This window comes from Microcebus murinus, chromosome 6 (assembly GCF_040939455.1).
Source record: "Microcebus murinus isolate Inina chromosome 6, M.murinus_Inina_mat1.0, whole genome shotgun sequence".
NCBI lineage: Eukaryota > Metazoa > Chordata > Mammalia > Primates > Cheirogaleidae > Microcebus > Microcebus murinus.
Window position 1 is genome coordinate 61581022 of NC_134109.1, and position 15605 is coordinate 61596626.

Genomic DNA, 15605 nt, shown 5'->3' on the forward strand with positions numbered 1-15605 from the left:
TTATCAAACTTTGTATTTTAACTGTTTTATTTTTTAAAAAATGCTCATATTTCTCTTTCATTTTTCTAATAATCTCCTCTTTGCCAATATATAATATTGATATCCTTTCTTATTAATCCCACCTAGCCAAACTATTATTGAAAGGAACCACCTTTTGGTAAGAGCTGCCTCTAAACATTACCTGGCAATAAAGCCAGAGAAAAATAACTCACTTGTTGGAAGTACTATGGTTAGAAATTTGCTTTTAAGAAACATTATGGTTAGAAATTTCTTTACCATACCATTCTCAGCCATTATATAAAAAAACGCTAAAATATTTTCATATCTAAACATCAAAATAAACTTCCTTTCTTCAAAGAAAATATTATGGTTTTTTTCATGGAAAGTGCAAATTTTGCAAATGAGCAAATTTCTCTCTTTGTTTTCACTACTGGGAAACTCAAACTAAAATTTTGGGATTATTAGTAACTACATATACATAGGACTGTATCTGCAGGCATATTAACTCTTCTCACAGAAGAATTTTATTTGCATTATCCCTGGTTCTGTTTTATATTTATAATTTTAAAATATTTTTATTATTTCATGTTGGTTCTTATAAACAACCTCAAATTCATAGAAGGGTAAAAATGTAATTGATCTGTTTAATAACTGTTACAATATTATGCAAAATGAATAGTCCTTTTCCTTTTACACATAGGATGTGTTTGGATAATACTTATACCAATGGAGAAAGATATAGGAAACTTGCATTTTTCTCACAAAAACCAGAACCATATGATAACAAATTTTCAAAATTAAATATAAAATCTTCAGTGTAAGTTACCTGAAAGTATAAAGGCATTAGTTGAAGTGTGTACTTATTTCAAAGCAGTTTTAAACAGGAAGGTTCATTTTTAACCCCTTAGAAATCATGTATAAGTAATATACTGCTTAACAACAGGGATATGTTCTGAGAAATGCAGTGTTGGGTGATTTTGTCATTGTACAAACATCACAGAGTGTACTTACATAAACCTAGAGGATATAGCCTATTACATACTTAGGCTATATGGTATAACCTATTGCTTCTAGGCTACAGACCTTTGTTGCGTGGTACTATACTGAAAACTGCAGGCAATTGTAACATAATGATAAGTATTTGTGTATCTAAATACATCTAAACGTAGAAAATGTATAGTAAAAATATGGTATTATAATCTTATAGGATAACTGTTATATATGCAGTCTGTCATTGACCAAAACATTGTTATGCAGTGCATGACTGTAATCTAATATTTTATTGATGAGGAGAAGCCAAGCTACTCACTTAAGGAATAGATCTATAAATGTGGTGTTTTAGTGAGCTTCATACTATCTGAAAACAACTTTTGTTCAATTATAACAATAATCAGCAGCCTGCAACTTTTGAATTTGGCTCTTGAAATTAACCCTTGGACTATGGAACCCCAGACCAACCTAGGATCACTAGGAACTCTGTCATCTGTGCTCCCTGGATAGCAGAGATCTGGCAGTACTTTGTGCATGGATAAGGAGCCCCTAACAAGGCACACCCTCACAGTACTTCAAAGTCAGCAGTAACTGCTGGGTAGGACAGGACACTAGCAACGGCAGCAGCCTGAGCCACAACTCTCCGATTCGTTAAAATGCTTCCAGATCACCCTGTCTATAAAATTTATAGGATGGAGGAGGAGGTGTCTTGAGCGTCCCCGAGCCCAAGAATAATGCCACCTTTGATCTGTAGAAATGAAAAAAATACAGCTTTTCCTTCGCAAGTGGGTTTTAAATATTTCTCCATTAATAGTTAATGCACATGCAGACCAGCAGAGTGACAGCTCCGTGTAATTATGAATTCTGGCTGCATAACTCTAGTCCAAATAGGAGCTGAACTTTCAAAATCATGGTGGTTACTTTTGACAAATTAAATTGTCCTACTTAGGAAGGTAGGAGGAATGAAGCGAAAGAAAGTGATAGAGTGGGAGAAAATCCTCCTTGGAGGTAATTCTCAGATTGAGAAAGAAAAAATGAGAAAGGACTACATTTGTGTTTTCTAGGCTGATGATACTGCCAATGTTTATTAAAAAATAGGTACAGAAGGTCTCTATTCAGAGGTAGGGCAAGACAGAAGGAGAAAGGGAAGACATTGGCAGTATGACTCACTATCTCAAAATAAGGAAGAAAGCATATTGAAGGGAATGGGTAGTTCTTAATAAGAATTAGGTTGCTCTTAAGACTCTGCAGTTTAAAATTAATTCAAAAAAGGTCTTAAATTTCTAACAATATGGTTTAAATAGAAAATCCACTTTATAGCCCATGGTAGTATTAAGGTTTCTAAATTATGTCAGGTGTATCAATGCATTCTTTGGCTGCTATATCCAATTCTTTGCCTCTATAAGTTCCTTGTGTACTTTGCTGGCTTTGAGTTACCAAAATATCACAATAGATGCCCCCTTCAGGAGGTCTACTGAGTAAATAATCTGGGGTATTTATCTATAGTTTTATATCTAGGAGTTTGGCCAAGCCATTTTCTAGTGGAGAACAGATTATAAAAATAGATAGGTAAAGTAAGGAAGGTAGTGTCTAATGTTGAAAATGCTAAATAAGCTTAACTCTCACTGATTACCATTTTACTAGATTTTCTCTAACCCGAATTTCCAAATGTGCAGTTAGTTTGATATCAATCATGTAAGGTGCTTGTTCAACAATATATAGAGTCAAGGTATTTTTCTTGGTGTTCTACAAGTATTTTAAGAAATAAAGATGATATAGATAGATTGAGGTGGACTAGAAATGTTGTGAAATGGCTTGAGGGCCCTGTTGAATGTGACAATAATGGGGGAACATGAATAGTAAATGTTCTGTAGTGCAAGGGATAGTCCCACAAACTAACAAAACATTGTGTTGTTCCAAATGTCAATGGTGCCCTTAGTAAGAAATGTTAATAAAACATCACTATATTTGGGGGCCAACGAATATAAAGATTAGAAATTATTAAGATGTGTTAAATTATATTTAAAGTCTAGGAAGGCCTGGGGACCAACTGAGAAACTTTACTTTTTCAGGGGTTCCTATGATCAATAGACTACAAATCGCTCTTCCCCCAGTGCATGAGTTCAGTTGATTCCTGGAAAAGAAGACTAGACCAGAGGAATAGGATACTGAAAATGTTGACCTAACCTGAAAATCCCTGGGTATTCTTGGAGAAGACCTGAAATTAACACTCTTCCATCAGTTTTTCTAGTTCAGAAGCCACCCCAAGTTCTAAATGACTCCTTAGTCAATATCCTCAGGTTTGTTTTAGAGGTTTCCAAACCTCTGGAATAATTTGGGGGCTCATATAAAGACTTGCTCTTGGTTTCTAACTCAATCTTTAATTTTGCTTATAAGCCAAATGCAAAGTTAGTGCTAGTCTAATGAGTGGAGGGAGCTCTGCTGAGCTCCTAAAAGCAAAAGAATGGTGACAGGACATGAGTCATAGATGAAAAACCACAGTACAGAAAATGTTTGGAAAAATTCTATAACTCAGAAGTACTGAGTGGGTGGCATAATGGCCTTCAATATGCCAGAATGGGAATTCTCCGGCAAAGCACTTACAAGGAAACCACAAGAAATAGAAGACAGCATTTTTTGTTCGATGATTTCCTATTAATTGTGATGTAAATTATATGGATGTGATTTTGACAAAGAATAGCACTGTTTCTGAAAAAACAGTGGCTTATGTGCAAAATACAAAATGTATCCAGAAGAAAAAAAATATTATTTGATATCATGAGTGCAATAAAGTCTGAGATATGGCTTAAGATTAGGCAACTTAAAAAAAATTTTTTTTATTATCTCAAATTCTGTGGGTACAAATATTGTTAGGGTTACATATCTTGCCCCTGCCCCACCTACCCACCCCCCTATGCCAGAGCTTCAAGCGTGTCCAGCCTCCAAGTGGTGCGCACTGCACCCACCATGTAAGTGCGTACCATTCCCCTTTTCCCCCCCTTCCAAGATTAGGTAACTTTTTATATTTGTTTTTCCTATTTGGCTCAATTTTTAATGCTTAAGTCTGAGGCATAAAATATTTTTCTATCACTAATTAATATAGACTTATAGGCTTTTTTCATATGTAATTTCTGATCCTGACATAAAATGTGAAATCACTTAGCTTTGGTTACATTAGGCTGAGACTACTACTATAACACTATGTATGCTATAAGATATATTGGATAGCTTTGTTGTTAATGTGGGCAGGTATCCATACAGGAAACAGCTAATAGTCAACAAACTCAATTAATGTTGGACCGAATTTTTAGAGAGTAAAATGTTCCCATTTGTTGAGTCCCTGGAGAGCTTATATCTTCTCTTAACTAAGATGATTCCCAGGGGACACTAATTAAAGTCAACCACATCCTTAGAAAGTACAAATCTCTCTCTTTATGGGAGGTAAAAGTTAAAATTATTTATTAAAGAAAGGTAACTTAAAGTGATCAAATTGGGGAAGAAAGAAGACAACTTTTATTTGACCTTGAATGTACTTCTTATTCTATAAGAAATTTTAAAAAACTAGAGGGTAGTTGTTTCTTGTCATTATACTGTTGCTGATTCTGTGGTTAGTTATTAATTTTATTTTTTATGATTCGCAATCTGCTCTTTGAAATATGCCATATGCTCAAAGCAATTCAAGGATGACAACTGTCAGAATTACTCCAATAAAAATTGCCTAAATGAGGAAGATTTACTGCAGTCTGATATTTCAGTGGAAAGTCTCTCTTCCCTCCCTGACAGCTTTTTCAGGCACTGTGAATCTTGCAACCATTTATTCATTCAAAATCATGATTGTTTTACAAGAACTTCTAAGACTATTGAAGTAGAATTGGTAAAACACACTAGGTTAAGGGTGAATTAGCAGACATGAAAAACAATATAGATAGTTATTAGATGGATTGCTTACAATCAGTATGTGAGTTCCCAGCCAGTTTTCTTAAATCACATGCAAATGTATTGACTTAATATGACAATGTCTGCTCTATGTATCACTAATAAACATTAAATTGGATGAGCCCTACACCCTGGCAGCAGCAAGCCAAACTGAAGGCAAATTTCTTTTTCCTTTGGGAAGATCTGAGGGGGTGCATAGAATCCACCTGAGTGCTCCAATCACAACACATTCTGTTAAATGTTACCAGTCCATTTATCCTTTGTTTTGTTTCAGTCTATTTATTAATGCAGTTTCATTTATTGCTATTCATCTTGAAGATAAATCTTTGTCGTTCTATAGAATTACACCAAATAGAATGTGATAAAGGGAACTTTCTTGCAATTATGATGTCGGTGCAGCCTGTCAGCACACAAGGGATGGAAATGAGTTTGGGGACAGGGAAGGGAATTCTAATAGACACCATGATACATACAATGAATGAAAAGATATCCTAAGAGAGAGAGAGAGAGAGAGAGAGAGAGACTTGTCAGGCTAATCAGATCTTCTACAGCAAGGTAAAGGCAGGAAGGGTAGCTCTAACCTTGTAAAGATGCTGCTGCTGCTCCTCTGACATCATCAGGTCATGGCTGTCCATCACGAGGGACTCCATGTCAATCAGCCAATCCCAGAGTTCCTGATATTCTGAATCAAAGTCCAGAAGCCTAAAGATAAGGCACAAAATGTAATATGCATAAATACAGCATAGTAGTTAAAACCTCATATTAGGATAATATATTCTCGAAAAATTCTCTGTGTTGTTACACAGTGGGCAAAATAGGAACCAAGCCTGTGACACAGCCACCTCTTGGATTTTGAAAACATAACATGCAGTTCCAATGCTCATATTTCCATTTGCTAACCCTTTCTGAGGATTTGCAGCACTTGAACAAAATGAACAATACTATGTCCTTGAAAAAGGGCATTGCCATTTGACAGATTGAGAGATATGGACAGTTAATGACTTGTAGAAGATTACATGGTCCAGAATTTGGGTAAGAACAGTACCCTCAAACTTTGAGCCTCTTTCTCATCCTAGATGTTTCATAGATATTACATCCCAATAGATTTATGATTGAGAATACTAATTTGGAAGATGGTGGAGAAGAAAAACCACCAGCCAGAGTATCTCTGCAAGAAAGACAAATTTTAGATGAAAGTGAAAAAAACAAACAGGCAGAAAAATATAGATTGGATGAGGGTCAGAAGGAAGGATGCCTGAAACTACAATAGACCCCACGGGAAGAATGTGCAGAGCAGAGCCGAAAGGAGAAAGGCATCAGCAGGGTCTAAAGCCCAAGAAGCTTGGAGACCAGCAACAAGGGTAGGCAGAGAGGTTAAATTTCCCCTCCCTTGCATCTTGGACTGCTGGTGGGCTCCTGAGCTGCTGGAGAGACTTGCCAACCCCAGGCCAGAGGTGCCTGCTGCCAGTGAGTGGTGAGCCTCTTGCAGACAGGGCACCAGGCTCCCAGCTCCTTCGGGGCACCTCCCACCTCACAGACCCATGCCAATCAGCAAGTGCCATATTGCTTCACTTTCCTCTTCCCCTCTCCTACCCACAGCTGCTGAGAGAGACAATTTAGTCACCACCCAGAGGCATCCTCAGGGAATGGGACCTTTCCTCTTGGGGCCCTGTAGTGGACTTAGGGAAACTCGGACTGTGAGCTGCCTACCTGCCAGCCCTCCCAGGTGCTACTTGCCCAGTGACTCTAGCAGAGCAGGGCAAATCCCAAGGCAGAGAGACATTGATCCAGCGAAGACACCCCGTGGGTGACTTGAGACCAGCACTCTTCTCCCTGGCAGGGTCAGGGATTGATCTCCAGGGCCCAGGGGCAGGCCTACAGGCCAGATTCCATATGCCTAGGTCTCAATCACACTGACCCTGGGCACAGAAGGGATATTTATGAACTAATATACTGAGAACTGTGGCCAAAATAAACACAAAAGAGGCCCTCCTACAAGCTGTAAGGTGAAAGAAGTAGGTAATCTACAAAGGAAAACTCATCAGACTAACTGCAGACTTCTCAACAGAGACCTTACAATCCAGAAAAGACTAGGGCCTCATTCTCACTCTTTTGAAACAGAATAATACCCAGCCTAGAATCTTGTACCCTGCAAAACTAAGTTTCTTATACAAAGGAGAAATAAAGACATTCTCAGACAAGCAAAGACGGAGGGAATTCATCAAGACAAGACCTGCCCTCCAGAAGGTACTCAGAACAGTGTTACACATGGATTAGCACAATAAACACTCACCAATGTAAAATCATCCAAAGGCTAAAGGTCAAAGGCCAGATACACAATGGCTCAAGAGAGAAAACACAGCAATAAAGTTCCACTCAACAGGATAAACAGATATCTGCCCTGCTTACCAATTCTTTCAATAAATGTGAATGGCTTGAACTGCCCAATAAAGAGGCAGAGGTTGGCTGAATGGAAAAATATATACAAGCCAAGTATCTGCTGTATTCAGGAAACACATCCAACCCACAAGGACACATTCAGATTCAAGGTGAAGGGATAGAAAACAATATTTCATGCAAATGGAAGCCAAAAGAAAGGCATAGCAGTTCTGATTTCAGATAACTTAGTCTTCAAATCAACAAAAGTAATGAAAGAGAAAGATGGTTACTGTATAATGGTAAAGGGTACAATTCAACAAGAAGACACAACAATTCTAAATATTTATGTACCTAACGAGGGCCATCAAGTTTCAAAAAGCAAATCCTACAAATAAAATAATAAACAGCAACCCTGTAATAGCTGGGGACTTCCAACACGCCTCTAACAGAACAGGACAGATCCTCAAAAATAAACAAGGAAACAATGGATTTAAACAGAACTCTAGAACAAATGGGCTTCACTGACATTTACAGAATATTCTACCCAAAACCACTGAATATATGTTTTTCTTATCAGCTCATGGGACATTCTCTAAGACTGACCATATCCTAGGCCACAAAGCATGTCTCAACAAATCTGAAAAACCAGAAATTATGCCATGCATCTTCTCAGACCACAGTGGAATAAAATTAGACAGAGACTCTCATATGTACACAAATTCATAGAAACTAAAACAACCTTCTGCTGAACAATTATTGCATTAAGAGGAAATTAAGATAGAAATCAAAAGATTCTTTAAACTAAATGATACAGGAAACACAAGTTATGAAAATCTGTTGGACATAACTAAAGCAGTCCTGAGAAGAAAATTTATATCCATAAATGCCTACATCCAAAAGACAGAAAGATCACAAACCAACAACCTAATGAATTGTCTCAAATAACTGGAAAAGAAAGAGCAAACCAACCCCAAACCCAGCAGAAGAAAATAAATAACAAAGATCAGAGCAGAACTAAATAAAATTGATAACAAAAAAACTATACTAACAAAACAAAAAGTTGGTTATTTGAAAAAATAAACAAAATTGATATGCCTCTTGCTAGATTAATGAGAACCAGAAAAGAAAGGACTCTAATAAGCTCAATCAGGAATGAAAAAGAAGTTACTACTGATACCACAGAAATACAAAATATCATCTATGAATACTATAAAAACTTCTATGTGCATAAACCTGAAAATGTGGAGCAAATGGACAAATTCTTAGAAACACACAGCCTCCCTTGGCATTCCTGAACAGACCAATATCAAATACCAATATTGAAGCAGCAATAAAAAAACCTTCCTAAAAAGAAAAGTCCTAGACCAGATGGTTTCACATCTGAATTTTACCAGACCTATAAAGAACTTGTGCCTATCCTGCAGAAATTGTTCCACAACATTGAGAAGGAAGGAATCCTTCCCAAGATGTTCTACAAAGCCAATGTCACCCTGATACCAAAACCAGGAAAGGATGCAACACAAAAGAAAACTACAGACCAATATTCCTTATGAATATAGATGCAAAAATCCTCAACAAAATCCTAGCAAACAAAATTCAGGTGCTTATCAAAAAAATAATATGTCACAACTAAGTGGGCTTTATCCCAGAGATGCATGGATGGTTCAACATATGCAAATCTATAAATGTAATTCACCACTTAAACAAAAGCAAAAACAAAGACCACATGATCTTCTCAATAGACACAGGAAAAGCATTTGACAAAATTCAGCACCCTTTTATGATAAGAACACTTAACAAAATAGACATAGATGGGATTTACCTGAGAATGAAAAAAGCCATATATAACAAACCCACAGCCAACATCATACTGAAGGGGGAAAAATTGAAAGCATTCCAGCTTAGAACTGGAACCAGACAAGGTTGCCCTCAACTACCACTTCTATTCAACATAGTGCTGGAAGTCCTAGCCAGAGCAATCAGATAAAAGAAGCAAATCCAGGGCATCCAAATGGGGGCAGAAGAGGTCAAACTATCACTCTTTGCTGACAATATATCTAGATTTTATATGTAGAAAACCTCAAAGATTGTGCCATGAGACTGCTGGATTTGATAAACAAATTCAGCAAAATCTCAGGTTACAAAACTCAATGTACAGAAATCAGTAGCATTCCTAAATGCCAACAACAGTCAAACTGAGAATCAAATCCAAAGACTCAGTACCCATCACAATAGCAACGAAAAAAATTAAAATACCTGGGAGTATATTTAACTAAGGAGGTAAAAGACCTCTATAGGGAGAACTATGAAACACTGAAGAAGGAAATAGCACAGGACATAAACAGGTAGAAAACCATACCATGTTCATGGGTCCGCAAAATCGACATTGTTAAAATGTCTATACTACCCAAAGTGCTCTACAGATTCAATGCATACCTATTAAAATACCAACATCATTTTTTGTAGATCTAGAAAAAATAATTTAACACTTTGTATGGAACCAGAGAAGATCCTGTATAGCAAAAGCAATCTTAAGCAAAAAGAACAAATTGGGAGGCATCAATTTACCAGACTTCAAGCTATACTACAAGGCTATAGTAACTAAAACAGCATGTGATTGGCACAAGAACAGACACATAGACCAATGGAACAGAACTGAGAACCCAGATATAAAACCATCCTTGTATAGCCATCTAATCTTTGACAAAGCAGACAAAACATACACTGGGAGAAGGAATCCTTATTCAATAAATGATGCTAGGAAAACTGGATAGCCACATGTAGAAGACTGAAACAAGATCTGCACCTTTCACCTCTCACAAAAAACAACAGTGGATAATAGAGTTAAACCTAAGGCATTAAACTATAAGAGTTCTAGAATAAAATGTTGGAAAAACTCTTATAGACATTGGCCTAGGCAAAGAATTTATGAATAAGACCCCAAAGGCAATCATAGCAACAATGAAAATAAATAAATGGGACCTGATCAAATTAAAAAGCTTCTGCACAGCCAAGGAAACTAACACAAGAGCAAGTAGACAACCTACAGAATGAGAGAAAATATTTCCATGCTACATATCCGATAAAGGGCTGATAACTAGAATCTATATAGAAGTCAGGAATATCAACAAGAAAAAATCAAACAAGACTATCAAAAAGTGGGCAAAGGACATGAACAGAAACTTTTCAAAAGAAGATAGACTAATGACCAAGAAACATGCAAAAATGCTCAACATCCTAATCATCAGGGACATGCAAATCAAAACCACAATAAGATATCATTTAACTCCAGTGAGACTGGCGTTTATCAAAAAGTCCCAAAACAATAAATGTTGGTGTGGATGTGGAGAGATAGCAACACTCAAACACTGCTGGTGAGACTGCAAACTAGTAAAATCGCTGTGAAAAGTAATTTGGAGATACTTCAAAAAGCTACAAGTAGAACAGTCATTTGATCCAGCAATCCCATTACTGGGCATATACCCAAAGGTAAAAAAGATATTCTATAAAACAGACTTCTGCACTCGAATGTTTATAGCAGCACAATTCACAATTACAAAGATGTGGAAACAACCCAAATGTCCATCAATACATGAGTGGATTAATAACATATGGTATATGTATACCATGTAGTTCTATTTAGCTACAAAACACAATGGTGACCTGGCACCTCTTATATTATCCTGGTTAGAGCTGGAGCCCATTCTACTAAGTGAAGTATCACAAGAATGGAAAAACAAGCACCACATGTACTTATCATCAAATTGGTATTAACTGATCAACACTTATGTACATATAGCAGTAACATTCATCAGGTGTTAGGCTGATAGGAGGGAGGAAAAGGAGATGGGTATATTCACACCTAATGGGTGCAGTGCATACTATGTGGAGGATGGACATGTTTGAAGTTCTGACTGAGGAGGGGCAAAAGCAATATATGTAATAATATCATGTACCCCCATAATATAATGAAATAAAAAATTAAAAAATATATCTTAACAAAATAAAAGATAAATATGTGTTGTTTTAAGCCACTGGAAAAAAAAGAATACTAATTTAACTAATTTGGATATATGATTACAATATCCGACAAATTTTCACTAGGAAATAACTTAATAATTTATCTGTCCCTCCGCTGTCTATCTGCCTATCTGTGCAAACATATATCCTACATTTATTGTCATGGATGAGTAGCCAGCATTTCAGCTGAATACTCAGAGATAGGCTTGAGTGACTCTAGTAAGCCAGTGAGAACCAGTGGCAGATCCAGTATTAGACAGGTGTTCCCCACAGACATGTAGGAAACAAAGGTAAGGACAGGAAGTCAAAACAATGAATCTTTGAATAGCCAGCAATCATTAAAATTCAAAGGAGGATCACTATAGTTTTCAACAAAATAAATCATTAGAATAAGGAGCTTAAAAGGATTAATGTGATTCTCTATTGAAAGCCTGGTGAATAAGTAAAGCCCAGATTCTTCTAAAACACTGTGATCAGAAAATGAAAGTACAGGATAAAAAACTATGACTTTGTCCTTCCCCCAAAAAATCATCCCCCCTAAAAGAAATCCTACAGTCTTGTCAAACTGTAACTGAGCAAAACCCTGTCAGTACTAACGAAACAGCAACCTCATATATGAATCTGAATTTATCAATCGAGTATTTTATTACTAATGTTTCTGTCTCTATACATTAAATGATTGCATTCCAAGAAAATGAACATTCACTTTTATAATGTAGAATTTAATCTTAATAAATCTCTCAAAAAATTAAGGTGTGCTTGGTGACAGGGGGGAATTAGATCTAGAATTGTCTATTTTATTTTAATTACTTTACTATAATTATAAAGATCCTTGATTAGGACCATAAGTACCCAAGGGCAAGGCTCAACATTTGCTAACATGTGGAAATGATTAATAAATGTTTACTGAATGCCAATGATGGGTATAGCTGATATAGCTGAAACCTTCAGTAAGGCTACAGTGGCCTATAGCAGTGCTTCTCAAATGTGCATACAGTGCAGCTGAAGATCTTGTTGAAATGAAGAAACTGATTCAGTGATTGTCCTATGGTGGGACCTGAGATTCTGCATTTCTAACAAGTGTTAGCAACACTGCTGGTCCCTAGATTACATTTTGAGTAGCAAGGACTTCCACCATATATGTGAAATCTGAACTAGTATCCCATTACAAAATACTAAAAATATCAAACCAACCACTGTAACAGGGACAACTAAAAAATAACCACCAGGTTTCCTTTATTGACTCTGTGACTAATAAGGAATGATTAACAAATATTTGCTTATGTGACAGGTATAACCATTTAGAAATACCTCCTGAATTACAGTTACCATTTCTCTCTCCTTTCACTCTCCCATATTTTAATCATAAAGATAGGGGAAAGGTAAAATGCCACCCATAAAATTATGAGAGTATGATTCAGGTAAATATTAAAAGCAAAGGGGAAAGGAAAGAAAAAGCTCACCATTTCAACTTCATTATATTTGGACAGTAAGAAAGAAAGAAAGAAAGGTAAGAAGAGCAGGTGCTCCAATAGGTTTTCTCCCCTCTCTTGGTCTATGACCCAGAGATGAGGTGTGTGAGACAGATTGAAGGAAAAGCCAAAAAGCACAAGGGATGTCAGCTCCATTTCCTGCAAGGAACTCTGGGAGATTGCCTTACACAGTGTCCCCACAATAACCTGGAATGGGGATGTTGTAATCAGAGAGAGAGAGCTTTAGTTAGAACCCCTTTGCTACCCTGTTCTCTCATCTCTCTAAGACACTCGAAAGTTCCTGAGAGTTCAGCTGGTCAACTTTATAGAGGTGCTACCACAGCAACAAAGTCACTAGGACCCCTCCAACAAGAGCCAGGTAGGCCTCTGGAGACAGATCTCGGAGAGCTAGAAGGGTCAGAGAGGGCCTAGATGAGGCTTAATCAGCAAAAAATACCACTGGGGCTTGACCACACTGAAAGATAACACAAGCTCTGCTGGCAATAGCCCTCCATGGGGAGAATCTTATAATTCCCTCAACAAGACCCACTAATAAACCCAGCCAGCCTGTACCCAAACACTGTTTTAAGCCAGGAGACCTCACTGCATCCCAGAATCACAAAATCATATAAACCCCTAAAGAAGAAAAAAAAAAAATACTCAAATGCCATCCTGAAGAAAAGGGTGGAGAGGAATAGGAAATCTGAAAAAATTAAGCATTGATCCCTAGAGATTATTTCATAAAGAGAATATCAATTTATTAGGGAGGCTATAATGTGTTTAAGAGTCTGAACTCTGATCTTAAAGCAAATTTGTTTCTTGTTTTTCTAGGAAAGTATGAGTGTAGGATATCTCATAAAGATTATCAATCAGCAAGAGAAAATAAAGAAACTTGTTTTCATTTTGCATGTGTTTATGATAGAAAAAAGAAACTTCGATCATAACTAGCAATTGAAAGGCAAGAGATGAATTTATTATCTTTGCATCTTCAGTATCTAGCATTGTACTTGGTGAATTATGATAAATGAATGTAGATAATGAAATAAAAAGCCTTCAGTAGGGGCAAGGTTGAATTCAGAAGAGCAGCATTTGACAGAGATAGTAAGTATTTCATCCCCAAATGCTAGTACCAAAGCAACCAGTGCAACATGGACAAACTTCCTCACTCATTTTGTAGGTGATATTTTGTTTTTACTATATGACAATGGCACATTTGCTTACATAAAATGATTATATGTAGTAGATGCTCAATTAATGTTAGTTGTCTTCCCATTCCTTTCACTTCCTCATCTTTACTATAGTGAAATTAAAAGAGGCTTATGAAAATGAGAATTATTAATGTAAAGATTTTAAATAAATAAAAAATATATATAGAAAAATAAAAGGCTCAAAATCATGGAAATTTCTTCATGGCTTTTTACCATGCCTTTATATCTATGAGGCTGTTTCTTTTCTATTATTCTTATCAAGGGCCTTAGATCAAAAGCCATTTCTTCTAGTTAAATGTACCTAAGACTCCTCAGTCTACACTGGAGACCTGCTAGTGACAGATAAGCCTAACAAAGATACTTACACCTTTTCCAGTTTGTTTTCATCCTAGCTGAGAATATTTAGGTTTGATATTTGATTTGTCAGATACAGTAAATGCTTTGGTACCATGTTTTGTTTCATTGGCATAGAATCAGCACCAACATTCTAAACAACAAATTCTTACAAAGTCTCAATACAGTAGACAAAAAAATTTGTTTGTTTAAAGCATTTGTGCCTGATTTTAGATTCTTGACCATGTGTTAATTTGAAAATTGGAAAAGACCTGATATTTTCCAAATTTAGTGAAATCAAATGTGTAACTCTGTGGCAAATCAGAAATAAATCACTTAATTTCTTTGTTGGCCCTTTTGAAAGCTTCTGAAATGACTATAGTTTAATGTGCAGATTGGTAAGGATGTAGTTTAATTTCTTGTGTTTATATTTTCTGCAAAGTGTTTTTCAAGTGATTTCATAAAAGACAATGTGTCCAGGGAAAGTGTCAGGTACTATACAAGAAAACATAAAAGATCAAAGAGGAGTCAATTTATCAAGGGTAGCAGAGAACTGGTTAACAGTTCTATATCTCCATAAAGAAAATGCTAACTCTATCAGCTGAATTTAGAACCCGTTCTTTTCTTGAATATCTAGTGACAAATGCCTTGGTATCCTTTTTGTTGGAGGGAGAGAGATGATTGAAATTGTGGCAAATAGCTCAGAATCTTAAGAATTAGTCTTTTGGAGGAGATTTCCTCATAAAATTTTCTTTGTAATTGTGCTTGGGTTTGTGTCAACTCATTCACTCTCATTTGTAGTCTCCTAGATGTTAAAAGGTCTGAAAGCATACTATTTTAGTACTCTATATTTGTTACATTCTCTATGAAAGTGTTATAAAGCAAACACATCATCAAAATGGTATTCTTCTTGATAGTTTTCCTTGCAATTTCCAAATACTTGACCTTAAATTGGTTTACAAGAAGAGTTGGACATTCTGTTGTAGGTATAACATTTTAGGAGGTTTAAACGTTCAATCATTTTATAGGGAGAAAACATATTCTAACTTTAAGTAAGTTTTTGTTGGACAAATATAGAATTATGAATTTATTTATTTTATAGTCTACAAATCTAATATGGATAGAAACAAGGCTACAGAGAAATAGGAGTGCAGTTTTTTCTTTAGTGTTTATTTCTAAGTTTGGGTTTAACTACCATGAATAATTGCAAAAAGTATTTCTCAACATCTTGCCCGCCATTTTACTCTGCCTTTTTAAGGTGAAAAAA

The 15605-nt window shown here is 36.1% G+C and overlaps 1 protein-coding gene across 2 annotated transcripts in view; it reads right to left on the reverse strand.

Annotated features, from left to right (window-relative positions):
* Positions 1–15605, reverse strand: part of AKAP6 (A-kinase anchoring protein 6) — a 465422-nt gene that overhangs the window by 127294 nt on the left and 322523 nt on the right. For both annotated transcript variants that reach the window (XM_012773426.3, XM_012773424.3), the window contains one exon: positions 5508–5628. In XM_012773426.3, the coding sequence (XP_012628880.1) occupies positions 5508–5628 (121 nt within the window). The remainder of the gene's footprint in view (positions 1–5507; positions 5629–15605) is intronic.